General features: G+C 37.9%; 1 protein-coding gene across 4 annotated transcripts in view; it reads left to right on the top strand.

The window, feature by feature from the left end:
• plxna4 (plexin A4) overlaps positions 1-16,443 on the top strand; it is a 248,207-nt gene that overhangs the window by 122,109 nt on the left and 109,655 nt on the right. For all 4 annotated transcript variants that reach the window (XM_041977658.1, XM_041977657.1, XM_041977659.1 and 1 more), the window contains exon 4: positions 14,204-14,332. In XM_041977658.1, coding sequence (XP_041833592.1) covers positions 14,204-14,332 — 129 coding nt within the window. The remainder of the gene's footprint in view (positions 1-14,203; positions 14,333-16,443) is intronic.

The raw sequence follows: 16,443 nt of genomic DNA, 5'->3' as shown, positions 1-16,443 counted from the left end.
TTTGAAGCAAAGAAAATGGCGAGAGGAGGAGAAAATAAATAAGTGACTTAAGGGAACTGGTCTGTTTCTTTTGGGTACATACAGTATATCTGATCTTCCTTCTGACTCATCTCTTTTTTTTAAATCTCTTTTGTGCCATATATATCCAGTAATTACTGGTTTGAAGGATAAAAACTTGAAGGCCTGCTAGTTTTTGAATATTAAATTTGTATGCATAAATAAGTTCAACAATAAATACACTTTAGGCTACTTTTTTTTATAAATGTAGGCTTTAATAACATTGAGCTAATTTTGCATTTCTTGAATATATTTCCGTTCATGCATTCATACTGCATTCTTGTGTATAGTAGGTTCATACAAGCACTGAATTGAGGACTGCTTTCCACTATGAACCTCAAGACTGAACTTTGCAGCACAGAACTGTGATTTAACTAACAGACTTTGACAATGACTTCTTCCTTTTAAATGCAATTATTGGACCTTGACTTTCAGGTGTTATGCATCAACATATATTGAACTTTGGTTTTAGAGGGATTAACACCTGTTGGGGAAACTTTTATTGCATTTACAGTAACAGGTGGACATGCTTTCAGCTTGTGTGGTTAAATGTTATCGTCACTTAACCTGTTTTTCCTCTGACCTGCTGATGCAGTCCTGTTGGGAGGCACCCACTCAAGGGAAATATAAGGAAACCACGGGATCTTAGATATGCTTACTACACTTATATATACACTTTTGAGGTATGCTCATACACTTTCAACAGTTTGTGGATGCTGAAAACACAGTATCAACCACTCAGGCTTCTTGGAATCCACCCAAGCCATCTTCACTGATTGGCCTTTAGTCTTCTTGCTTTCTCATTCTGACCACCCTTCATCCACTGTTTCCATTATTGTAGAAGTTAGTGAATCAACACAGGCCTCAAGGGTTTAGTGCAGTGTTATTCCTCACCTCCCCCATGTGCTCCTCACCTTCCATGTCTTTCATTTTCTTACTTTCTGCCTCTGTCTCCACCTCCTCCCTGCTTGACCAGCAATGCAATTTTTCACCTCAGTGGGAAAACAGGGATAATAGAGGGAGTGTGCCAGTCTGTTTAATAAAGGAATAAAGGCAAAGACGAGAGATGAGAAAGCAAAAGGAAGCGCCCTTGGGGCTGAAAACAAGAGGACATACACACTGACAAATGCGCACACATGCACAAACACAGTTTTACATACAATAAGGAGAGAACACAGAAATTTGTACCTGCTTATCTCTGAGGAATTGGTTCTGAGGTGCTTCCCTATTTAATTAGAAACTTTGGTAGGAACCTCATAAATCACCACAACATGAAAGTGAAGGGTATGCAATGGATGTTTCCCATACAATGCTAGCACACATACACACATACCAAGGAAATGTGCAGGTCTGAGAGGTAAAACCATTGGTAATTTATGAATTTATCTGTGTGTGTGTGTGGTCTTCAGCTGCAGCCAGTGAGCCAAAGATTTAATATATGCATCTGTTCAGCTCTGATTCTCGTCTGTCATCGCCACTCCAGTAAAATACAATTTCTCTGAGGTGAAAGAGAATGTGTTCACATTTTTTAAGAAGATTTCAAATTTCCATCCCAGATCATATTACTTGACTCAGTGATTACACCTGACCCAAAACAGAGAGTGTGTTGTGTTGAGAAATGGAGCACCAAAGTGCAAAAAGGTCACAGTGCATTAGTGATTGTGTGTACAAGACTCTTCATATATTTAGTGCATGAACATGGTGTGTGTGTGCGTGTGTGTGTGTATATATATGTGTGTGTGTGTGTATGTGTGCGTGCTTGTGTGTGTGAGTGTGCAAGAGTATGCCTCTGTCTCCAGAGTTATTCTGATGGCAGTGTTTGGTAACGGGATCCAGGGTGATGTCTGCTCTCAGACAGTGTCTGGCTCTCAACTCCACATCTATTATTCACACACCTGCACAGACACTCAGATGCACACAGATACACACACACACACACACACACACACACACACACACTTGCTGCTGCTTTTTTTTTTTTTTTTACTATATTTTCCATGTTTGTTGTGAATTGGTTGAAGGTACAGGATTGTTTAGATTTTCTTAGCATTTTCTTTTTGTATGTGCAAGTGTGTGTCTTATATACTCTTATGTACTGAAAGCAATCATTCTCTTGACGTCAACTAACTGCTCTGTTTGCCTGGTAAACAAGCTGAAAATTAGTATTGACCAAGAAAAGAGGAGAAAATTATGATCAGTTGGAGACTGGGATAAAGAACTACTTAAAGGATGGTCTGGTAAGAAAACAATAATGAATTCTCTAAGTCATCCCTTCCCTTTAGTTTGAGTTGATCAGAGCCTGTCATCAGACCATTATCAGGCCTAGACATCTTTTTTGGGACATGGCCCTTCTCCACCACCGAGGCTGCGTACATCGCTGGTTGGCTTTGATGGAAGTATGGTCCAATCAAAACCTCAGAGTCTCGCCTGTGCCTTGCATAGGTATGAATGAAGGTCACAGTGGGGGTGTTTGTTAGTGATCCTGATCAAAGTCTTTCACTGCACCTTTATCTGAAGAGCTCATATTCATTTGAGATTCCTGAAGAGAACTGTATACCTGTGTAAGATTGATCTAAGGGTTTTTTCAACAGATTCTCTACTCATTATCCTCCAGGTTTGATGAGCTAGTGATTGACTTTTAAGGAAGCTAACTGAAATCCTTTTTAAAGTATCCTGCAATCCATTTAAAAACAGTGTTCATCACTAATATGCATTGTGTGTGTTTTTAATGCTTTAATTTTTTATATTTAGTACCAGTAAAGTTTATGTATATTGCCCTCTAGGTTTGATGCATCTATTAAGATGTACAAGCCTAGACACCACCAATCTGGCAGCGATTGAGGGAGTTGTGTTCGAAAACATTTTGAAGCAGAGTGCAAGCTGCAGAGTCAAGTTGGCCATTCATTATACTGGAAACACACTTATATAGATATTGGCAGAAGGAATCAATTTTGTAGTCAATCTGTTTAAAATAAGATGACAGATAAATGGTCTCCCTGACTTTGATAAAGCCACAAATACTATGACAACATAACTGGAGCTAAATATATATATATAGATAGATAGATAGATATAATTTTTATTTTATTTTGTTTATTTTTTGTTCCAGTTATGTTGTCATAGTATGTACCCACAGGGAGAAATTAGTGTTGATAAATTGTGTTTTTTTTATTTCGTACAACACTAATTAAGTTATAAGGATACTAATGGGATCATTTTTAAGAATGTTCTTTTACAAAAGTAACTAAAAAGTTACTCTTTGCAGTAAATGCATTACTTTTTGGTGTAAGTAATCAGCAAAGTAACCAAGTTACTTTTTGAATGAAATAACTAACTAGTGACTTTTTTCACTGGTTCTTTCTGTGTTTAGAAGGATGGTGGAAATTCATCTCCCTAACTTGTTACCTTTTAGTTGATAAATCCTGATATTTTACTCCTGTGTCATAAATATTTATGTGATTTTACTACATTGATATTTAAGATATTTAAAATATATTAATTATTCTGTAAGGAGAATGCTGTCATTAAAAAACTATTTGTTTACTGTTTGTAAACCAGACGTTACTGCATTTTCTTTATATAGCAGTACTTTTAAAAGAAACGTGCAATACATCACTTTTTTTAAATTTCTTATTGAATTTTGTGCATAACAATGCACAGATAAATGAATCACGATTATTCACATTCAAATTTGCTTCATCAACTTTGCTGCTGCTGTAACATCAAAGCTAGCTGCCTCTTCTCTGTCATATATCTAACCTCCTGGGTTCTGTATTTCTCAGAGGAGCAGACAACACAAAGAAAAGAAGCTGGAATGCCATGTTTAATGAAAAAACATTTTAAAAAAGAAACATGTTAGTTTGATATTATATTCACTTAAAGATGGTACAAAGGCAGGATGGCCAATCTTTGAGATTTAAATGAGCTTCTTTTGAGTTTGATGCAACCAATAACTTTGGACCAAGGCATGTTTACAGCAGTGTTGCACCACTTCTCTATAATACAATACTACAATAAATTTACAAACTGAGTAAAGCCATTGCTGTAAATTTAAAAGTGAAATATTTTGCTCAACATTACAAAATAGTTCATGACAACAGCTGCTTTAGATTATAAAGAAACAGACATTTAAAAGCAAACTTTATTCAACTTTCAACTATTCAGTATTAACAAGAACTATCCCAACAGTGTCACCTGAAAGCTTGATTTGATGGACTGATTTTGGTGCCTTCACTACCCTTGAGCATGTGAACTTTATAAATTCTGTGGCTCCTGAGGCTTTTTAGCCATCACACAATGGTCTCCGGTCACAAAATATAATGAGGTGCACACCAATATGTAACACTGTCAGTAGGTTTGCACCACTAATAGAGACCAAGGTGGTAATATCCTCCTCAAATTATGCTGAAGCCTCTGTGGGGTCCTTAAGGCCTAGCCAGTAGCTGCAGTGGCAGTTAAAGAAACAGTGGTAACAAAGGGAAATAGTAAAAAATAATAACTGGTTGGAGTAATGTGTATGTGTGTTTTTCTCAGCCAAAGCAAGTATTTGTCTCCAGTTACTGGTGTCTGTTGGGAAATATCTGCCAGTTGCTTCAAACACTGTCCTGTGGCTCTAATGAGATGGTAACACAGAAAAAGAAGTGTAATAATGTATATTGAAAAGGAAAATGACAAAACTGAAAAAAAATCAATGGAATAGGAGTGGAAAGAAATTAAATAAAGGAAAAAAAACACAGTAGATGGAGATAATTGTTTATCACAATTGCACAAAAACAAAGCATTTTGTGCATCCTTCATGCCCATTTTGACTTAAATCACACCGTTACGCCATTTTCCATATTTTCTGAAAAATAATGAGTGATATTTGTATTTCTATACAAATGAGCTTTACGAAGACAAATAAAAAGATAAAAATACAGTGAAGCTGCTTAATTACTGTTACATTTGACAGCAGAAATTAAGGATATTTTTTAGTTTTCACATGTGGAGACTAAATACCAAACATGTTCTAGAAGAGTCTGCAGCTAAGCAAGAAAGAGGGAGTAACAGAAAGAAAGGTAAATAAGAGAAACTGAGTGGGTTTCTACCAGTCAAGAGGTCATGAATGTTCTCCAGATTGAAGTGGTCATAACCCTGCAGCTATTTTAAACAACCTCATGACTTAAAGATGGAGACAGAGAGAGACAGATGGAGAAAGTGAGAAAGGGAAAAAGAGCAAAGACACTATTTGAGGAGGGAAATGAGTAACAAAAGCTGTGCTGTGAGCCCCCTGCTCGGTCAGAATGCTCTGAGGCAGCTCAGCGGTGAAGGCAATGATAGCAGGGAGACCTGTCACTCACCCTTTGTAGCCATAGGGGAGATTGAAGTAAGAGAGGGGAGCAGAGGGAGAAATGAGCTAGGAAGCCTCCAGACACTTGTCCCCTTTCACGCTCAACACCATCATTCCTCACAATAACATTCTTGTCCTTCTCTTCTCCTCTCTTCTTGCTTTCTCTCCTTATCTCTCAGCAGGGGGATAAGATTTGATTAGTAGGTTACTTGGACCTGCAGGCTAACAGGTACCACACCCTTAATGCCACAGCGGTCAGTCAGTGAGCCAGGGGTCCTCCTGCAGCCCTGTCTGCTGTAGTGTCAGGTCCCAGGTGTGAGGTAGATTAAAAATATTCACTGTAGTGGCACTAATGGAAATGTAGATCTACATATATGCTTGCATTTAACTGTCTGCTTTCATTTTGAGGGCATTTTATAATATAAAAAAAAAAATGTATCCAAATAATTTAGCTGGAATGATTGCTTTCATGAATTATGAATGCAATGAAATTGGTTTAGTCTGAAGACCTAATTAACCTGCATTGAAATCTAGTGGAATTATAATTTAAAGTATAGACACTACTTTTTCCTTTATGCAACTTTTCCCAAAGCATTGCATCCCTAAACTACCTTGCCAAAAGATTACATAGGATTAAACTCAGTAAAACTAAACTCAGCAGGAAGGCAATTGTGGAGGTCATATTTCTGCATAGTTTCAACACTGACAATGCAAATCTGTATAGTTGCTTCCCGCTAACAATGACATTTCCTTGATTTGCACCAACAAAGCACCTTCCCTCCTAGTGCACGCGTCAGGGGAAAGGCGTTAATTAAAATCCTGCAGTGTAGCAGATATGCCTAATTGCAAACATAAAACAGAGAATAGTGAATTAAAGCATAGAAGGAGTTCAGTTCCACTCTGTGGGTCTTTTTTTTTTTTTTTTTTTTTTTGCCCACTCATCCCTCCTATAGAGAGGAGTTGAGTCAAAGGGAAAGAAGGGGAATCTTAAAAGCGTCTTTAATGAGCTGAATGAATATTTCACGTCCATAAAGGAAAGCAGTGACTCAGTGTTGTGCCTTTTGCAATAACTATGAGATGTCTCCATTAAAGCTCATCATTAAATGGGAAATAATATGCCAAAAGACATTGTAGGTGGAGACAAACCATGGAATTAGTCATTCATGTGTCTCTTAAAATGCTTGTTTCAGAAATTGTGCAGACTTACTGTGTTTTCCCTGGCCAGTCCTCTTTCTCCAAGAATAAAAATGCATGTCTGTCTTTGATTAAACTGCTGGCAATGAATAGCGGGATCACATGCGATTGGTTACTCCAGTAATGGTACACAGCCAGCCTGGCATCCGTTGTGTGCCACATCCTTGTTAATACCTTCAGATTAATGTCAAATCATCCTCCTACTCTAGTCTTGCACCAGTCCATCTTGCCTACAGATATATATTGAGGAAACTGATTGTGGAAGTGAAGAATTTGTTCTGGCATTGATTGACACAGAGATGAAGCCAGAGTCTGCTCTTCTCTGTCTGCCATATGTTTTAATAAGCTGGACAGATTTGGGCAGCTGTATACCCACCACTGTATCTCTGTCTGTGTGAATACAATGCATGAAGAGACAAACTGCCATTATTTTGCTTAAAAAAATTTTGTTTTCTGCCTGTCTTGTTTTACAGTGAATGTTCCTATCTGTTGTCTCTGTGTGTATTGCTGTGTCTCTGTCTAGTGTTTGTCTTCCTTTGCTTGATGGAACACTGCTGTGGCCTTTTAAAGAGGATGGAAACCTGAGCATACTGTGGCAGATCATGTTACAGAATCTTTTGGCATGAGTCTAAAGTGATATTTTGAATGGGGTTAAGACTTCATCACCCTAGGGAACCTTTATGTGAATGTTCTGTGCTAATTTTGTTTTACTTTGGATAATATTATCCTACCAGTTTGCTAAACGTATTGAATCAGCTCTTGACATTTTATCATTTTAGTCATAATGACTGGAGTTGCTGGTCTCTTAATGCCTTGAATTAGCAACAAGTTGACATTAAAATCCCATTTCTGTTTTATAAATAGGAATTCTGACATTTCATTTAATATACATTGAATACTGTAATCATGTGACACTTTGAATATGTGTAATTAAAATGGCTGACACATTCATTCAGGATTTTGCACAGTAGGTATCACTGGTTAAAGTTGGAATATTAGTTATTAAAGTTCCTGATCTTGCCAGTAAAGTTGATGAATAATGGCCAACATCAGAAGCCTGTTTTTATTCACATTGCTATCCAACAGGAAGAGGTTTCTGAATGTATGCAGCTGCATGTTGGCACATAAACTGAATCTACTCACAAGCTTGTTTCAGGAAATTAGTAGAATGTCTCACTCAAATATTGTGGAAAGTTAAGTTTCCCAGGATGCTTCACAGCTTTGGATGACATTCTACTCCAACCCACTCACCTCACTGCAGTTTCATGGCCCATGTCACGCCATGGTGATACTTTAGTCAGCAGCTTATTCTGGCTTCCCCTACCCGCTTTTTGGTCATGGTGTGTGTTCCAGCTATGGTGTGTTAGTATGTGTGCCATGCTTAACAGACTGAAACTCTGTGTGACAAGCCTTCCTTTTGCTCTCTGAAAATCCATGCCATGGCAGGCAAGGACACAGTTCTGCAATGTCTTTCATCATCCTCATTGAGCAGCAAAGTTTCTCTTCCTCACTGTATGTTTAAGACTTTTTAGTATCAAGAGATGTATTGGCTTCCTCCCAAAGTCCACAGATTTTTCTGATATGGGTACTGTAGACATAAAAGTGTTTCATTCTCTCTTTTAACCCTGTCATCAGTTGATTCAGGGTCCCTGCCCCCACCGACCCCTAAAGTGAGCTGTAGTGCCGGCTGTGTATATTCTATGTCAAGTCAGTCACCATCTTCACTAACACTAAGGCCGTTGTAAATTTTTGTCTCTGGAGTTTTTACCAAACTCATCCTGAAAATCAATACAAGTTCCCAGATGTCTAACCAGAGGTTCTGAATTTCAAAGTGAAGTTTTTTAAAGGAAAATGGTTCCTGTTGAGCAGTGTTATTGACAAACATTATTGACAGGCTATATGTAAAGCGTTTGTTGGCGCAGCATGTTAGACAACAAGCAATCTTTGTCTTGATGTACTATTGGTAACCATTTACTTTTTAGTTTTGCGTTGTCCTCCTCTTTTACAAAAACACCCAATTAATTTCTATGCACAGTTCCTACTTTTGTCTGTAACATTATATATACACTCACTGGCCACTTTATTAGACATATGTTGCTATCTGGTTGGACCCCATTGTGCCTGCAGAACTGCTCTAAATCTTAATTGCTTACATTCAACAAGGTGTTGGAAACATTTCTCAGAGATTTAGCTCCATATTGACATGACAGCATCATACAGCTGCTGCAGATTTGTCAGCTGAACATCCATGATGAGAATCTCCTGTTCAATCACTTCATCAAAGTGCTCCATTGGATTGAGATTTGGTGATAGTGGGGGCCATTGGAGTACAGTGAACTCATTGTCTTGTTCAAGTTTGAAATGACTGGAGTTTTATGACATTGGGCATTATCACATCAGAAGATGGTACACTGTGGTCATAAACAGAAAGACATAGAATAGAATAGAATAGAATGCCTTTTATTGTCATTATACACATGTACAACGAGATTAAGCCATCCCCAGTGTCAGTGCAGAGAGAGCAGTATAGAAATAAATAATAAATAAAAGATCTAAGGTATAAAATATTTACAGAAATAAAACAGATGTGCACACTCTAGTTATTTGCAGATATAAGTATGATGTCTATGTCTGAAAAAATAAAATATATTGCACGTTCAAAGTATTATTGCACGGATCATGATATATTGTACATGTCATGTGACAGAATGTATTGCACATATGTTGTTAGTGTCCAGCGTATTTCAGATTTGAAGTCCTACAGGAGTTCAGGGCAGTTATTGCTTTTGGAAAGAAACTGTTTTTGAGTCTGTTTGTTTTAGTCCTGATGCACCTGTAGCGCCTCCCAGAGGGCAGCAGGGCAAACAGATCAGAGCCAGGGTGGGAGCTGTCATTTATGATGTTTCTGGCTCTGCTGAGGCAGCGGGAGGTGTAAATGTCCGTCAGGGAGGGGAGAGGGCAGCCAATGATCTTCTGTGCTGTCTTTACCACTCTCTGTAGCCTCTCCTTGTCTGCTACAGTGCAGCTGCCGTACCATACTGTGATGCAGTATGTCAGCAGGCTCTCAATGGATGAGCGGTAGAAGGTCAGCAGCAGGTTGGAGTTCAGTTTGTGGTCAGCAACAATACCACCACACTGAGTTGATACAACAAAGGGATCCAAGTGTGCCAAGAAAATACCCCCTACACACACCGTTGAAACAAGCCAGGCATGGATCCATGCTTTCACGCTGTTTTCACCAAATTCTGAACCTACTATCTAAATGTTGCAAAGGAAAAGGAGATTAATCAGACATAACATTTCCAAACTTCCATTGTCCTCTTTCATTTTAATGAGTCTGTGTGAAATATAGCTTTAGTTTCCTGGTCTTAGCTGATAGCCTTGGCACCCGGTGTGGTCTTCTGCTGCTGTAGTCCATCTGCTTAAAGGTTGGACGTGTTGTGTGTTCAGAGATGAGATTCCGTATTCCGTATTTCAGTGGCTATATGAGTCACTGTTGCCTATTATCTGCAACCAGTCGGCCCATTCTCTTCTAACATCAACAAGGTTTATTCATCTAGACAGCCGCTGCTCACTGGATATTTTCTCTTTTTCAGACCATTCTATGTAAACCCTAGAGATGGTGGTTTGTAAAAATCCCAGTAGATCTGCAGTTTCTGAAAAAGTCAGGCCAGCCCATCCCATCTGGTATCAACAACCATGCCACATTCAGTCTCTTTAATCCCTTTTCTTCCTCATTTTGATGCTTCAACAAGCTGTGTTGATCATGTCAACATGACTAAATGTATTAAGTTACTGTCATGTGGACGGATGATTAGCTGTTTGTGTTAACAAGCAGTTGAACAAATGTACCTATTAAAGTGGCCGTTCAAGTATATATTATCATGCATGACCACTACATTTACATGCTACAAATTACATGCAGAGTCAGAGGTGACATACATTGTATGTGCTTTTGTAGTATACAGAGCCACTATTGGCAAACTGAGTGAGGATAATCCTGTGGTTTTCACACCGGAATGGCTTTCCTGTCTGTATCACACCTTCTGGTAGCTGTTAGCCCCATGGAGAGAGAGAGTCACTCTGGGGAACAATATTCTTCATTGACAGATTCAAGGGAGAATACACACTGAACACAAGCTTGAACTAGTTTATTTTTGCTACATCAGCAGTGAAATCAAGTTTTATTTTATATTAATGAAAGATTTAAAGACATCCAGTAAAAATTCCTAATATTTGAAGATTAAAATAAATGTAAAAACATTTAGTTCTAGGCTGTTAATTTCAATGAACGTCAGTGTTGGCATAATAAAATCTTAGAAAAGATGCGTCTGTATTTTATTTTACTGCAGACCCCTCTGATTCAGTGGTAGTACTTGTAGTAACCAGTTCTTACCACTAGGGGGACACAGTTCATGGCTGAACTTTGTGGATGGCATTGCCTAGTAAGAACTGTGATATATTCTAAAACTATTGCATTCATATAAATGTAGAAAGATTTTGAATAGAGGAAATATTTATGCATACACACCTCAGGACTAGGGATGTGTGATTGCCCATTCCAATGACTGTCACTCATTACTATGAGAATCTCCAAACAGGCTGTGTGTGAGAGAGTGGCTGTATGCATGTGAGAAAGAGAGAGAGATGGTGACATGCCAGTGTTTCTATATGTGCAAATACATGATCATTTCAGTGTGAGCCCAGTGCATGTCTCACCTACCCACCACTCAGAGGCTAAATGAAGTCTGTCTGGCAGTGAAGTGTATTGTGTAGTGCTAATGTGATAGCAGAGATTAGCATTGTAATCCATTTAGCATAGAGCAGCTAATCCACTTTATTACTGTTGAAAAGGAATCAGATAATATTGGCTAGCACCAGTGTAGCTGCCTAAATGATTTTATGCTGATGGGGAAATTACTTATTAAGTCATATTAATAATTGCACTTTCTGATGATAAGTCTAGATTAAGTAATAAACCGTAGTATTTAATATTTGCATTTCATCAAGAAAATAAAATTCTTGCATCCAACAAATGCTAAATTTTAGCAAATGCTTTTAATCTACCAGTTTTTACTGAGTTTTGTTGTAACATAAATCTTACAAGTTTGTTTATAGATTTTATTGTTTTTATGTTGATTTTAGGGCTTATGTCAGGATATGAAAAGAGTGACCTAGCTTCGTGGCGGGGGGCAACTTTAAGAGTGAAATTTAAATTAAATACTTTATATGAAGCAAATAGGTCCAGCAGTTTTAGATTTAAATCAGTTTTTCTCCCTTGGGTTTTACCCTCCAGTCCCGGTGTGACTTTAACCAGCCAGCAATGCATGCTTGTGGACATGGTGTTTGCTCCCTGGTGGCTCATTTGTTTTGTTAGTGGTCAGATCGAGGGATAATATACAGGAGCTTCCCTTGGAGCCTCTCTCCTCCCTGGTGACTGTGGATCTGTCCCAACCCAATAAAACTCCATATTCAGCAACTGCTGTAAAGATGGTCAGCGCTCAAAGTTTACAAAGCAATTGACTCTACACTTTGTCATATGCATTGGGAGTAAGATGATACATTTTTCCATGAATGGGTAAACATAAACTAAGTGTGATGCACACATATACAGTATACACAGCACCTAAAATGAACATACAATATGGGCAGATTAGATAACCTCACCTGCTTGAATCTTGTCCAGGCTTGTGTTAGTTTCTTTCTTCTTACCTCCTTCTCTTCTTTCTCGTTCCTATTTGCCTTCTGTTCTTTTCTTTGCAGCTGACCCCAGATCATACAATAGCTCCCAGTGGAAGTGTGTCAGGCTTTGATAAAAGAGAACTCAAGGTTCTTTGAGATCAAGGTCACTATACAAGCCAAGCGGGAGACAGAGCAAGGGAGGAAGAATGACTGAGAAACAAATAAGGAGGGAGACGAGGGTGAAATCAGGGTGAAAGACTGTGCCTGTTTGGAAAATGTCATGTTGTGAAACTGGATATTGGAGAGAACAGCAGGATAGGGCAGTATCTAAACTGCACATTGTGCACATGGGTTTCTCTGTTTGCTATACAAGAGTTGATTGTCAGCAGCAAGACAAAAGTTCCACTGCACAATAGAGCAGATTCTTTGGGTTTTGTTCTGCTGCAGGGTAGAGTAAAGGTGGAACCAACAGACTTTGTATTTTAATATAAATACCTTGCACGTTATGTTTCATAAAGCTAACATTCATTGACTAGTTTGAAAATGGAAAAATAAGGACTTGAAAGATAAAGTAATGTATCATAACCCATGATGCATACAAGAGCTAATTATTCCATATTGTAATAATTCAAATTTCACAATTCAGCATATTCTTATTAGTCCCATTCTAAGGCTAAAATTAATATAATTGCCCTTTAGTAATTTTCATCTCTCCCTAAAAAAAGAGCAACTGTGCTGCTCTCAGCTCTGCTTTCCCAGTTCAGGTTTTGTGACCTTAAAAACACGTTAGCTTAAAGAGCATCAGTGCTTTTTTTTTTTCTCAGCAAAATGCTGATGGAGAGAACAGAGTATGTTGTCATAAGCTTATTATAATTAATCATGAAGTGACTCACCTGTCTGCTTCACCATCTGCTCCATGTCCAATTATCTCCCGTTTGTGCCTGTTAGCTGTGAACACTTCAGTGCTGAAGAGCACAAAGAACTACCAGGAGTCATCACAACTTTAACAAGACTTGCTTCACACCCATCCGCAAGCCCACAAAGACCTGCATGTGAACGTGTAATCTACTGGGTGCTCGTAGTTGCCAGGGTAGGAATGTGTCAGAAATATGTGTTTGTGGGAAATTGGTGCCACAGGACCAGATTTAGTAAGGCGTGTGTGTGAGTGTGAGAGAGTGCAAGAGAAGCCATGTAAGCAGATGTTCTGGCACAGCATAGACCATCACATCATTGAGTGTGCTTGGGGCCAATTCCATGCACTTTCTGCTGAGTAAACTCACTCAGGGACCCATAGACCACACCCCTTGCCCAGATGTCTTATTACCATAATCACTTCTGAATGGCTTAAACCATGATTGAGAAAGATGTGCTTCTCAGGTGCAGCACGAAAAGCTGTGATGCATGGGCTAGTCCTGGAGCAGAATGTTCTGGACAGGTGTTGCCAATGATAACATCCTAAAAGTCCCTTTTTAATGACTATATTTTTTATTTTCACACACTGTTCTGCTAGATGTCACCTATTATTTTATAATGGCAACCATACTTATTCTTACTTTTTTCCCTTTTTCCATATAATATATTTGTCGAGATTCTTAATGTAACTTTATGATAAATTTATTTTTCTCCCAGACACAATATTAAAACAAAGTAATATTAGGAAGGTGTTGCAGTTTTGTTTTTGTTTTTGTTTTTTTCCCAGACTTTGTTGCCTCTGTACCCAAAATTATGGGCTGAAAAAAAGTTAATTAAAGCTGTATTTTACTTGTTTTTACTAAATAAACAAGTAGTTCTGTACTGTTCCTGATTAAACAGATCTGAAAACCAAGAACAGAAAATTATTCATGCATCCATTTGTAACAATGCTGGTACGAAAGTGATCAGAAATGGAAACCATTGTAAATACACTGTTTTTTTTTTTTTGTTTTGTTTTTTGTTTTCCAGATCCGGGTAGATGGCTCCTCGCGTGCTCTTCAGTATGAGACTATACAGGCTGTGAAGAATGGACCCATCCTGAGAGACATGGCCTTCTCCTCTGACCACCACTACCTCTATGTCATGTCTGAGACCCAGGTCAGACACACAAACACACACATTTAATGTCTTCTCTGCTGAGTTGAGCATTTATCATCCTCTTACATTACAAGGTAGAATATCCTTCAGTGTTTTGTAGATTTTCATTACAGCCTGGCGGGAAAATCATGAGACGGACATGACGCACATGAAGTGGATGTTTTGAATTATAGGGATAGGAGAGGGTGGACTTAGAGCAATTCTATGTGTACGCTGGTGTGTATATATGTGCACAGGCATGTTCTCACCCTCACACTATCTCTCTCAGTAGCTTTGATGACATGAAATGTGAAGCAAAATAGCAGCACTCTGCGTAATGGACACAAAGTCTGTGAACACCTCCATCAGAGACAAAATCTCTACAAATTAGCACCACAGAAAGTCACACGAATGCACGCTTCTCTAAATGAGTGTGTTGTTTACTTTCTTTTTCATATTCTTCAGAGACACACAGTCACAAGCAGCATGTACTTATACAGAGGCTAGTCATTTATGTGAGTCAGTGATGAAATTATATTGAGCTAAACATGGTTTGCTTTTATCAGTGTTTTAGATAATCTGATCACTGAGGACTTATTGTTAGATTTTGGACTTAAAGTGATGGCAGTTTATTCCTTTTTTTAAAATGAAAATTTCAAGCAACTGAAAAACTCTGCAAGAACTATCTGAAGGGAATTTTGTCCAGAAAGTTGAGTCATAATAAAAAAGAAAAAGTAATTTGAAATATTAAACAGGATTACTTGTAAAAACTTTACTAAAAGTGGCCGTAGTGTTACATAAAGTTCCTTTTGTAAATACAAACTGTCAATAAAATCCATCTTACACAAGCCTTATTTTACTATGAGAATTATTTCTAGGAGAAGTTCAGATTATTTTTTCCTACATCTAGTGTAGAACTGCACTGTATTGGGAAGATATAACTGTTCAATATTGGTTTTACAAATTGACCCATGAAATGTGAAGGAATAATTAGATTTTTGGTGTTATTCTTAGTGTGATATAGCTCTAATCAATTCACCTAACATCATAGTTAGTTGTAAACCATGCTAACTGAATGCAGCTCTCGGTATTACACCTGTATTTATCCTTTTTTTCCCAAATCAAAACATTTTTCAGATATTGCATTTGTTTTTGTAATACTGATATAGTGCATATTGACATTACAGAAACAATACATTTTCCATTTATGCAAAGCCAAAATCTGGTGCAGACTGCAACAAAATGCAGCTATTAATTACTTTATAGCAGGTAAACATACATTGTACTGTCAATATATTATTGACCCATGAACAAGAAAATTAAATAGGAATTAATGCTCCAATAATGTAACTCAAGCTCATGATGTGCTTTTTTTGTGACCTATCATATCTTTTTTAAACTTTTGTTTATAAGGAAAATTTAGCTAAGCTGAAAAATCTCTGCAGAGAATCTGTTAAATTAAGACACATTTAAATAAGTGGGCAAAAACTTTAAAAATATCTTGAACCGACTTCATTGTATTTTATAAACTGTTTAAGACAAAAATGTGAAAAGTAACTTAACCCGCCAAAGAAAAACTAATCAAAACCTCAATTAAGAATAATGTTTGAATTGATACCTTATATTTTTGCTCTGTAACTTAATCATTCTCTTTCCGATTATTGCACCATCCAAATGTAAGAAATCTAACCATGCAACATGTTGCTGCAGGTGCCCTTCTCTTCAATCTTCATGGTTAATGTGAGAAGGAATATTTCAAAAGCTCTGGAGTGTAGATAGTTTGCATATCATCTCCTCTCTTCCTCCTCGTTACCTCTTGCCACCTGTAGAGGGTCACTGCCATTTTGTTGGCACAATTACTCACTACCGCTTTTCATGGTCTGCACCTTCCAGAGGATTATAGATCTTAATGGCACCAGGGAAGTGCCAGTATTTATGAAGGTTGTGCATTTGGTGTGTATATGTGCATGTTTTAAGCGTCCAGATAGTTGGGATTGAGTTAAAGGTGTCCTTTCAAATGCAGCTTTCTTCTGGTGTCTGTCTGCAGGCAGAGAGGGAGACGGAAATGGGCAGAATAAGGTCACTTTGGATGCTGTTAAGGCATCTGGTTGCTACTATGGTTTGTTAAATAC

Source organism: Melanotaenia boesemani, chromosome 23, assembly GCF_017639745.1.
Source record: "Melanotaenia boesemani isolate fMelBoe1 chromosome 23, fMelBoe1.pri, whole genome shotgun sequence".
Classification (NCBI taxonomy): domain Eukaryota; kingdom Metazoa; phylum Chordata; class Actinopteri; order Atheriniformes; family Melanotaeniidae; genus Melanotaenia; species Melanotaenia boesemani.
This window is presented reverse-complemented; position numbering and strand designations above follow the sequence as displayed.